Consider the following 11,656-nt stretch of genomic DNA (forward strand, 5'->3'; position numbering starts at 1 on the left):
TCTCCTACCCAGGCAGAAAAGGGCAACACGCGGATGAAGCAGCTGAAGCGCCAGCTGGAGGAGTCGGAGGAGGAGTCTCAGCGCATCACGGCTGCCCGCAGGAAGCTGCAGAGGGAGCTGGATGAGTCCACCGAGGCTAACGATGCCATGAGCCGCGAGGTCAACTCCCTCAAGAGCAAACTTAGGTACAGTATGACCCCAGAGTCAGGGCGGTGTCTTTGGCAAGAGTCCCTGCTCCTGACTTGTGTACTGTAGTTTCACTTTGCTCAAATCACTCGATAGAAAAGGATAACCACCCCAAATCAAGGCAGGTCCAATATATAACACTGTGTAGATTTACAGCAACCACACTGACATTTCACACAATCAACCATTCTCCAACCACAATTAAATCATCTCCCAATGGGCAAATGAGCATAAAGTACTCTTTTGGGGCTTGCGGATAACAAGTTGAACACTGTACTACAGTATATCTGTTTCCAACACCATGGTGAGTGCTCTGGAAATCAAAGCCTTTCTTGAATCTTTATTGCAGAGGCAACCCAATCCCAGAACCCAAGGAGTAACGTAGCAGGTACCTCTGCGCTCAAAGTTTATCACCATTTTCATTTTAACTTTCCATAACTTACCCCCATGCACTCTTGTCCAACTGACTGTGCAATTTCTCCGCCTGAAAGAGTGAAATATGGTTTATCGGTCAATATCTTCAATGGAGCTCCTCTGATCGAGCTCATAGTCTGAAACAGTGCAAGAAAAGTGTATTGCACTTCCGTTGTGGTCTTTCTACTACTGGTGACCATATTTTTCTCCATGCTTGGTTTAGTTGCCCTAAACCAAACTCATTTCTCTGTGTCTGTCTAGCCTGGTTCCAGAACTGTTTGTGCTGTCTTGCCAAATCCTATGGTCTCCGGTGACCATCGGAGTTGACAATACAGCACAAACAGTTTTGGGACCAGACTAGTGTTAGTCTAGACAGGAGTCAAATGAGTTAAAGATATAACCGGCCGGTGTGCAGCGTGCCTACTGTTACTATAACATCTCACTCATTCTGCATTTCAGCGATCCCATTTAATCTTCCTCGTGTTCAACACAAGTTTTTTTTTTTTACTCAAGCCTAACAAAACATAAGACAAGTTTCATGAAAGGATGCAGTTTGAACATAATAGACCATTGTGGTTCCACTTTGAACGAAGCACAACTTAAAGGCTTTATATATATATATATAACATGCAAAGGCCTCATAAGAACTACATAAAGGCTTCATAAATAATCTATAAGCATGTCATACTCTATAAAGGGTGACGTGACAACCAGAGTAGGGTGAATTGCCAAATGTTTATACACCATTTATATTATGATATACGCTCACAGATGATTTGTGAAGTATTTATGCTGGCTATATAAAGCCTTTAAGTTGTGCATTGTTTAAAGTGGGACTATTATTGTAATAGGATGTCAATACTTTATTAACAGTGACGATCACAACCTGTCTGGTAGGTATTGTTAGACATCCATTTTACCTTGTTAAAACAAAAAGGTGGATAAAGGCAGAGTGATATGCAGACCATAGGAGCAAAAAGTCCAACATTTCCTGGTAACCTCAGGACAACCTAGACTGGTCTTGCCCATAGCTCGTCTCATCTGTGTCTGTGTCTGTGTCTGTGTCTTGCATCGGTGCTGTCTGTCGGTCTGCGTTTCAGGCGCGGGACCGAGCCCTCTTTCAGCAGCGCACCGCGCCGTGTCGGGGGCAGTGCCCGGAGAGGGGTCATCGATGACGCGTCAGAAGAAGACGGGGACTCACAGGGGGACTACAACGGCACAAAGTCTGTTGAGTAGAAGAGCCCAAAACCATCCAATTAAATTCAGTATTACAAGCATCCAACCAATCCGACTCAGTATTACTGGTGCCAGACAGACCCGCTTTACCAAAGAACACACAAGTGACTTCAACCTTTTTCTTTCATATCACTTCCAAATACGATTCTCTATATCAGTCACATATCGACTGCCTTCTCGTTCAGAGCACATAAGGCTTTTCACAATTCAAAACAGACAAAATGGAGGCATAAGAGACAAAGGCGTAATAATTAATTTAGTTTAATTTTAGTGCCTGGGATGTTAGTGTGATTTGTTCTTTTGCTACAGTTTTGTACTGCACTGAATTACTTGTCCCTACGATACTTCCTTAGCATAATGTTGTACCCCTCGAAGTTATGTAGGTTACATGTTGTTCCTTATTCTCCTTTCATCTGGAAGGATAAATCCAGGTATTACTATTCGTCACTTTAAATCCTAATTAATTATAGGCATCACATTGCATTGTATTTCTAGATTTATACATCTAGCGGTCATGTAAATCTATTTCTATGACGACATTATGACTTGTCCCGTCTTCTACACTGCTGTTAACTTTTAAGATCGTTATAGAAGGTCAATGTATACTAAAGCAAATGGTATACCCACCCAGCTAAAAAAATAACTGATGTAGTCCAAATGTATTTTGTTGGTATTCAGAATAGCTGCCCCAATATTGGCGCATGGTTGCAACTGTTCTGTTGTCTATGGTAAGGACAGTGACTCGACCGTATATATTTCATACTTTGAAAATGTTTCTGACTGTCAAGTATGGGTAGCAGAACACCTTCCTACTTTTAGAAACCAAAACCAGTCACCCCTTTCACCTACATATTCCTATCAGACTTTTCTTGTTCCTAAAGTCTAATATATATATCAACAAGACAGGTACTTTTTCAGTTGTGTACCTTGCCAAGTAGAATATCATCAGCAGGAATAGTGTCATACCATCAAGGCCATTGTGTGTGTGTCCAGATGCATATTCAACAAAAATACATTTTAGTTTTTCCTGCCACTGGTCACCTTTACAACAATGTTCTGTCTTGTTTTTACTCAATTGACGTTTACATGCCACTTCAAATCTATAAAATGTGGAACCACCTGCACAATAAATAAGTGAAAAAGTAACCGTATTCATCTACTATATGTCTGTCTCCACATCCTGAATGATATTGCCAAAAGCATGTTTAGAATGTTCATTTTATGTGTTCATTTTGATACAAAAAGGATTGCAAACCAACAGGTCAAAAGGTTGAGCACCTCGGGTGCATACATTTCAATGTAAATCCAGACAGAAGTTAGTAACACCCACAAACGGTTGCATGTACAGTTGTAAAAGAAGCTCTACAAACTGTACTTCCTGGTCCTTAGTTCATACACAACAGCTGCTGTAACAGAGTTTTGTAGACATATTATCCTGGTCTCAAATCTGTGTGTTCTAACCAACTCTATCACGAACATGACAGGGGAATTGGATAAAGCACATATGGATGGAACCGATATATACACATTGTTAGTAAGTACAAACGTCATTGAGTAGTAACATGCCCTAGTGTCATATGTCCTTGATATTGGACTATTGCTCCTCATTGGAAAGACAAGGCTAAAACATTCTCTTTTAAACAGTGCGTAAAGAATTCACATGTCCAGCATTAACAGTGTAACCAAGGCATCATCCATAATGGTTTTGGAAATATAGTATGAACTGTGCTTTCTCAAAACCCTATTCTGTAAAATCGAACTCTAGTCATCTATTGCCATCTTGTCATCTTTGATAGCTCCCTGATCTGATATAAGATTAGTCTTTTGACAGGAATTCTGGGTCGACTGACCTGCTCAAACTGAACCAATGCTGTCTTTAGGCCACTTCCTATTGGAAAGATCTAATATAGATTCTATGCAGTGCAGTGGTACCCCCTAACTCTAACTCAAAAAAAGTCTCAAACTTAAAACACTGAAGAAATGGCAACAATTTTTTTTTTTGCCAAAGACCTAGACTACATTTGAGATTTTCAGAAGTTAACTCAATGTACTTTCTCTGATACATATCTTGCCTACCTTATAAAACATTCTGCAAATGCATGACAGGGTATAGGCTAGCTAGTCTGCATTTCTCACAGATAATACTTTTTCAAGTTACCAGGTAGAAGACCTTTAAAAGAAAGTATCTTCGTACATTAATAAACCATTGCTTTTAACTCAAACATTGACCTGTAAAGTAGTAGTACCCAAACTTCAGACCATCCTTAGCTTTTACAGACAATGACAACCCAGCACGAAGAAAGGAATAATACACGTTCTCCAAAAGGTAAAGCTAGCCTAACTTACCATCTCCGACACTTTACACGTATAGCCTCTAAGCACATGTGGCTTAGCTACGAACGGACAGAGTTAGACATACAGAAAGGAATCATGACTAGGCAAAACGTACATGTGGTGGTGACATTGATAAAAGGCAGCAATGCTAAAGGCTAACAGCACCAACTATTGACCAACTTCACTTTTCTGCTACAGTTGGCACACCAAGAATCCAATCAGAACATGGGTACAAGAAGGATAAGGGGGGGGGGGTTAGTAGCAGGGTTGGGGTTGTCATTGCAGGACTTGGGTTCAGGGGTCAAGGGATCAGCAGGAGGACATGCAGCGGGGTCAAGGAATCCTCACTTCTATTATTCATTAATAAAATAAAACTGTAGCGTAGCATCATGACTCAGGTTCTTCTCAGCAGAGTCCATGCAGCAAATAAGTTGGGAGCGGCTTCCTGGTTCATAGTCTGAGGGGGGAGGATGTTCAGCTGGTAGTGTAGTGAGAGGGGGACAATTTAAAGCCCTACTGATGGGTAGTACAGTCTGGTGTGGGGAGGGGGACAGGGGAGGCCCTCGTTTCATAGCAGGATCTTGACTCCCCCTGATGGTGACTGGGAGCCGTGGGAGGAGATCCCCCGAGGAGGCGCAGGTCCAAACTCTAACCGCTTCACCAAACTGAAAGACATCATGGTAGACGTTCTGAGTAACACGTAAATCAACAAGTTAATTTTAATGTAGAACATCAGAAGCATGAGCAACAGGAACCAGAACAACAGATCCCACCCAGTTCATGTTCATTAGTTGTCACTACACTACCAGCTGAACATCCTCCCCCCTCTTAGTTGATTTCTCAGACCAGTATAAGTCTAAATGGAGAGTAAAGTACTTTTTAGTTAAGATGTCTGGCTTTCTTGAGTTGAATGCACTTGCTGTGGGTCACCCTGGATGGGAGCATCTGCTAAATGTTGTGCCATGTACACTGAGTGTACAAAACATGAACACCTGCTCTTTCCATGACAGACTGACCAGGTGAAAGCTATGAACCTTTTTGATGTCACTTGCTAAATCCACTTCAATCAGTGTAGATGAAGGGGGAGATGGCTTTTTAAAAAAAAAATCTTAAACCTTTGAGACATGGATTGTGTATGTGTGCCATGCTCCAATGAATTGAGGCTGTTCTGAGGCCGTGGGGTGCAGAAGGTGTTCCTAATGTTTGGTACTCTCAGTGTATATTATGCATTTAATTTGTTTTGATTTCTGTTTGGACCCCAGGAAGTGTCCACTGCCTCGGCAGCAGCTAATTGGGAATCCTAATAAATACTACTAAGTAAGCTGAATCTAGATACACACAACGAGATAAATAAATAAATAAATATACATACATACATACAGTGGGGCAAAAAAGTATTTAGTCAGCCACCAATTGTGCAAGTTCTCCCACTTAAAGATGAGGCCTGTAATTTATCATAGGTACACTTCAACTATGACAGACAAAATAAGAAACAATCCAGAAAATCACATTTGTAGGATTTTTTATGAATTTATTTGCAAATTATGGTGGAAAATAAGTATTTGGGCAATAAGTTTCTCAATACTTTTATTTACCCTTTTTTGGCAATGACCGAGGTCAAACGTTTTCTGTAAGTTTTCACACACTGTTGCTGCTATTTTGGCCCATTCCTCCATGCAGATCTCCTCTAGAGCAGTGATGTTTTGGGGCTGTTACTGGGCAACACGGACTTTCAATTCCTTCCAAAGATTTTCTATGGGGTTGAGATCTGGAGACTGGCTAGACCACTCCAGGACCTTAATGCTTCTTACGAAGCCACTCCTTCGTTGCCCGGGCGGTGTGTTTGAGATCATTGTTATGCTGAAAGACCCAGCCACGTTTCATCTTCAATGCTCTTGCTGATGGAGGTTTTCACTCAAAATCTCACGATACATGGCCCCATTCATTCTTTCCTTTACACGGATCAGTCATCCTGGTCCCTTTGCAGAAAAACAGCCCCAAAGCATGATGTTTCCTCCCCCATGCTTCACAGTAGGTATGGTGTTCTTTGGATGCAACTCTGCATTCTTTGTCCTCCAAACATGAGTTGAGTTTAACAAAAATGTATATTTTGGTTTCATCTGACCATATGACATTCTCCCAATCTTCTTCTGGATCATCCAAATGCTCTCTAGCAAACTTCAGACGGGCCTGGACATGTACTGGCTTAAGCAGGGGGACACGTCTGGCACTGCAGGATTTGAGTCCCTGGCGGTGTAGTGTGTTACTGATGGTAGGCTTTGTTACTTTGGTCCCAGCTCTCTGCAGGTCATTCACTAGGTCCCCCCGTGTGATTCTGGGAATTTTGCTCACCGTTCTTGTGATCATTTTGACCCCACGGGGTGAGATCTTGCGTGGAGCCCCAGATCGAGGGAGATTATCAGTGGTCTTGTATGTCTTCCATTTCCTAATAATTGCTCCCACAGTTGATTTTCTTCAAACCAAGCTGCTTACCTATTGCAGATTCAGTCTTCCCAGCCTGGTGCAGGTCTACAATTTTGTTTCTGGTGTCCTTTGACAGCTCTTTGGTCTTGGCCATAGTGGAGTTTGGAGTGTGACTGTTTGAGGTTGTGGACAGGTCTTTTATACTGATAAGTTCAAACAGGTGCTATTAATACAGGTAACGAGTGGAGGACAGAGGAGCCTCTTAAAGAAGAACAGGTCTGTGAGAGCCAGAAATCTTGCTTGTTTGTTATTGACCAGATACTTATTTTCCACCATAATTTGCAAATAAATTCATAAAATCCTACAATGTGATTTTCTGTATTATTTTTCTTCTAATTTTGTCTGTCATAGTTGAAGTGTATCTAGGCCTGTCATTTTCATCATATCTCATCTTTAAGTGGGAGAACTTGCACAATTGGTGGCTGACTAAATACTTTTTTGCCCCACTGTATATGATTTTCTCATTGTGACCCATTTACCTGTCGTAGTGTGGAGGGCTCATGCTGCAGGCCTGGATCTCTGTGCCTCCCTCTATAGCAGAGGGGGTACCGGGACACGACGGAAGAGCCGGTCTTTTCGGCGGCGTGTCGTATACGAAGTCTCGACAAGATGCCAACTTGGACTCCAGGTTCTAGAGCATCCAAGAGGGGAAATAAGTTGTATTACAGTCTGAGATCATCATAGACACAGGAATGGAGATGCATTAAAGGAAAATTCCAAACAATATCGTGTTTGTATGGAGTTTTCCTTTAAGTCATTAAATTAGAGTTCTATTTTATTCTATACATAATTGAAGGTTCCTGGTCATATGAGGGTGGTATTAAATGCATAGGTCCTACACTGTTTCTTACCCCAACTTTTCTTAGGAGCTCCCCGACGATGTTGAGTGCAGATATGCGAGCCGACGTACTCAGGGGAGTTCCTGTTAGGTTATCCCCTAAACACAAACACATTACATTTAGCACATATCACAACATCAAACTACAGCTACTAAGGCACAGAGTTTTTAAAGCCAGAGGGCAACATCGCAAAACAAACCAGGCCAGGGTTTGGTGGCAAATTCTTCGTTAGTTGTACATATTCTGAATCTAAATGCACAACCATGATTCGAGCCAGTATCTTAAGTAGTTGAACATGTTATTATTCCAACCTGGTGAAAATGTATTGTTTTCATTTGTCAAAACTTTATATCGAAGGATTGCCATTGATTTGACGGCCTGCTCACGCGCTGTTAAACCCGATGACGTGTTTCCACGCACGGGCTTAGCTAGCCAACGTCGCCATGGCATCGCCTACAAGTGTGATTGGGGATTTCTATTAGAAAAGCATTTTTTGCCTACATCTTCATACTGTACTGTCTTTGACTAAGGGATTAACTAGCATTCCACCACATTAAATTATATTTTTAAATTAGGAAAAAGTCATGTCATTATTACAGTTTAACCCACAACACAGCTACCATTGGTCTCACCCACCTCGACGAATGCTTGAGGCTGGGGTTGCTGGGAATGTACCAAGTGGTTTGGAGGGGGTTGTCAGTATGGTGGAGCGTGACGATGATTCGGTCCTGTCTTTCTCTTTAGAGAGGCTACTGGGGGGGCGTCGCTCCTGGACCTGCTGTACAGCTAGCTCCTGTCGTAAATCTGCCCAACACAGAGAGCGAAGAGACAACAGATCAGATCTCAATACTGAGGACATTTGTGACATTGATACTACAGTACAAATATAGAAAAAGTCAATACAAGTAATCACCAACACGCAATGGAAGTCCCACCTACTTCCTGGATCATGTTTTTAAATGGGCATCAAGCTTATATCAAATTCATGAAAACGTGATAATTTAAGATACTGTACATGTAAAATTATATTTGTATTTGTGGATGAATTTACTTTTAACTGATGCCTTTTCATGAATTTTTTTATTGCATTTTTCTCCCGTAATCAAAAACCTTCATAAAAGGCACTGGGTAAAGGTACATTAATCCAAATACAATTACAGTATATATCTTAAGATGACCCCCATCATGAATATGATGATATATAACCTTGAAGACCATTAAAAACAGTACGGGACTTGAGCCAGAACTTTTATAGCTGTGAATTCTACACATAATGCCAAACTCAATCTCACATTTGCTCTGCTTACTTTTTGAGGAATACAATGGGCAAGGCTGGATCATCCTGATATTACATTGTCAGTCAACTATCAAATTGCACATATTTTTGAAACTGGTAACTAAATCTGGCAAAATCAGCAGTTCTTGATTAGAACATGAAATGAAAACCTTTTTGTGTTTCATGTTCCACTGACTCACCTCTGGCTTCTCACTCTCACACACACACAGAGAGAAACACACTGACCCCCGTCCCCACCCTTACACACACAAACCTCTGGCCTCATCCTTTAGTCTCTGGACAGACTCCAGAAGGTTTTCCTTTTCGTCCAGCTCACTCTCCAGGAAGGCGTTCCTCTCGATCACGTGGTTCATCCTCTGCTCAAAGTCCTCCAGGGACATGATGGTCGCCCTGCGAGACAGGACATTGGTCAGTCAGTTACTATGGTTACGTCTTAAATTACATCCTATCCTCCAGGGTGAGTGGAAGGACAGACATGGTTGAATCTGTATGTAGGCCTATGAAGTTTGACAAAATGGGTACACATTGGCAAGACACACACCAATCTCATTAGGGTGATTGGATAAAGAAGTGTCAGACAAACACTTCAGAGTTACAATGACAACCCAGCAGAGACCGGCTTTTTTTTTTTACATAGTTATTGAATGTCCCTCAACATAACAACAGTCAGTGTCATTACGCCACAATAATAACAACCAAGTCGAGGTCAAAGTGTCCAGACTGACCTCTTGGCCCTCTCCAGGTCGTCGTTGGACTGCTCCAGCTCTCTGATGTACTTCTGGAGTTGGTCCTTGACCGCTGTGGTCTCTTCCAGGTCTCCCTCCAACAATGAGATCTGCCTAAACGCTTCAGAGTGCTGCGCCTCGTACTTCTCCTGCAAAAACACAGAACACTTCTTTTTGATGCATGTCTGCTGCTCATTTCTGGTCTTAGATGATGTTCTCCCTTCACTTCTTCACAAGCTTGTCCTTGACTGTCCCCCAGGCCCCAGAAATTAAGGCTTTTAGCACAATCAAGTATTCAATGACTTGAACCTTCCCTCTGGACTCAGCAGTATAAATAGTTGCTCAGAAGTCAGCTGCTCCGTGGTAATGAACACACAGGGCCTCTGGTGATGGTGGCTATGATGCTAGAGTGACCGTGTGTGTACTACTAGACAACTCAAGACACAGAAGGCACTTTGAAGTCTACTAAAACATACAGAATATGGAGCCCAAACTTTACGTGATAGGATGCAGAGTATACGAGATAATATGACGTGGTGATGCAAGACTACAGAATATGAGTAGTGTTGGCCTTGACAATACAGGTGTTCTAGGTTCTAACCTGGATGTTCTCCAGTTCCATGCGTAACCGGTTGTTGTTGGACAGTAGTTCTCTGTTCCGTGCTTCACACTGCTTCAGCTCAGTCTCCAGCTCCGCCTCATAGTCCCTACTCATTTGCTGGAACTCCTGCAACTCCTCCTGTGCCTCCTCAGCCCTGGACACAAACACGTCTAACCTTCATAGCTAAACTATGTAGAAGGAAATCGCCACTGAATTCTGATCTAGGATTAGATTCCATTTTTTCCTCTGTTACAGGGTGAAGTTAGGATGGTAATGGCTAGAAGGGATCCAGTTTTTGTCAAATTAACATCAGATTTGACTTTTCGTAGCAGGTTAGGAGAAATTGCTTAAAGTTAGGAAAAGGTTTAGAGTTAGCTAAACACACACACAAAAAAAATACTTTTGACGTTAAGCTGGATCCCTTCTAGCCATGACCGTTTCGGATTGATATATGATAAACTTCCTAGATATACACTTACGGACAACTTCAGAGATACAGATTCAGATTGTTTCACTTCTATCCATTATGCACACATCTAGGCCAACCAGTTTGGCTGCGAGCTACCAACCATTGGTAGAATTCCTTACCTTTGCTGGTGTTTGTCTGACTGCTCCTTCCAGAAACTCAGCTCTTCTTCTATGGACCCAAATTTGGGCGTCTTGGGCTCCCCCATGTCTAACGTTACAGCGGACTCTATGGTTTCACAAAACCTAGTAAAACATCTAAAGTAAAGAAGGAACATGGCACTGGTCATGTTGAGGCAGGCTCTTGTTTGTCTAGCTAGCTAGCTATGGAGACCAATTAACCATACAATGGCATGCATGATGCTTGCATGCATGTTGACACAACAGTTAGCCCAGTAGGGTTAACTAGGTAACGTTAGACACTTGATAGCTATGTTGTTTTTTTACAGCCCGTTGGAATGTCCAGTTTGATCAGATAACTATTCAGTTACTTTAGCTAGCCTATTCAATAAATACATTAACACGTTGGCTAGTTAACTAGCTAGTTTAGCGACATCACAACCGTTACGTGAATAACATATAAACTGTTGTGCGATACACGATAGTGAAGATTTCCGACTTTCAGAGAGTAAAATATACGGCAGAATGCTTACCTGGACGCTGATAGCTAAGAAAATGTAATATTACCTACCTAGCAAACAGTAGATTAATAACATAGATAGCAAAACACTATCAGGAAATAAACTGCCCTTCTACCCAAATCCAAACAATTACATCCCCGCGTTTACAGCACACCATTGGTGGATTGAGAGGATGACGCAGAGCATAGGCATTTCAACCAATCAAGTTATATTTCCTGGAAGACTGTGAGCGTAGACAACGGGGTTCACTTTATTAGTCATTCGGTGCACCGTTACAAATTCTAAGAAATTAAAAACGAGTTGTGTTATAAATAAACAGTGTGTACACAAACAAATGTTTCGATTTGCTAAACCAATTTCCAACTAGAAAAGTGGGAACATTACACGATTTGAAATTGACGGACGTTCCAGAATAGAGAGAACGTGTGCATTGC

The 11,656-nt window shown here is 41.8% G+C and overlaps 2 protein-coding genes across 5 annotated transcripts in view; one reads left to right on the forward strand and one right to left on the reverse strand.

The window, feature by feature from the left end:
- Nucleotides 1–2,982, forward strand: part of LOC112263717 (myosin-11) — a 38,973-nt gene extending 35,991 nt beyond the window's left edge. For 2 of the 3 annotated variants that reach the window (XM_024440261.2, XM_042303961.1), the window contains 2 exons: nucleotides 13–185; nucleotides 1,701–2,982. In XM_024440261.2, coding sequence (XP_024296029.1) covers nucleotides 13–185; nucleotides 1,701–1,836 — 309 coding nt within the window. In that variant the 3' untranslated portion in view covers nucleotides 1,837–2,982. Of the gene's footprint in view, nucleotides 1–12; nucleotides 186–535; nucleotides 575–1,700 lie in introns of all 3 variants that reach the window. The other variant, XM_024440301.2, reaches the window with a different exon arrangement.
- A 54-nt stretch (nucleotides 2,983–3,036) lies between these two features.
- Nucleotides 3,037–11,381, reverse strand: LOC112263787 (nuclear distribution protein nudE homolog 1). Of its 2 annotated transcripts, none has more exons than XM_024440387.1 (9): nucleotides 11,273–11,381; nucleotides 10,705–10,839; nucleotides 10,117–10,270; nucleotides 9,516–9,664; nucleotides 9,044–9,180; nucleotides 8,130–8,297; nucleotides 7,506–7,591; nucleotides 7,134–7,285; nucleotides 3,037–4,835 (listed from the first exon to the last, which is right to left on the reverse strand). In XM_024440387.1, the coding sequence occupies exons 2-9, from the start codon at nucleotides 10,788–10,790 to the stop codon at nucleotides 4,739–4,741; spliced, it is 1,029 nt and encodes a 342-aa protein (XP_024296155.1). In that variant the 5' UTR covers nucleotides 10,791–10,839; nucleotides 11,273–11,381; the 3' UTR covers nucleotides 3,037–4,738. The 2 variants fall into 2 exon arrangements, with proteins under 2 accessions (XP_024296155.1, XP_024296165.1); XM_024440397.1 differs by having other exon boundaries at nucleotides 11,235–11,381.
- Between the last annotated feature and the right edge of the window lie 275 nt (nucleotides 11,382–11,656).

The sequence above is a fragment of the Oncorhynchus tshawytscha genome, linkage group LG02, assembly GCF_018296145.1.
Source record: "Oncorhynchus tshawytscha isolate Ot180627B linkage group LG02, Otsh_v2.0, whole genome shotgun sequence".
NCBI classification, from domain to species: domain Eukaryota; kingdom Metazoa; phylum Chordata; class Actinopteri; order Salmoniformes; family Salmonidae; genus Oncorhynchus; species Oncorhynchus tshawytscha.

Bases quoted from the DNA above. Each gene is read 5' to 3' on its own strand.
- LOC112263787 (XM_024440387.1), bottom strand. From the start codon at position 10,790: ATGGGGGAGCCCAAGACGCCCAAATTTGGGTCCATAGAAGAAGAGCTG. The intron at 10,271-10,704 runs GTAAGGAATTCT...GTTTGTGTCCAG, and splicing joins TCAGACAAACACCAGCAAAG to GGCTGAGGAGGCACAGGAGG. The intron at 7,286-7,505 runs GTAAGAAACAGT...TGGATGCTCTAG, and splicing joins AGCTCCTAAGAAAAGTTGGG to AACCTGGAGTCCAAGTTGGC.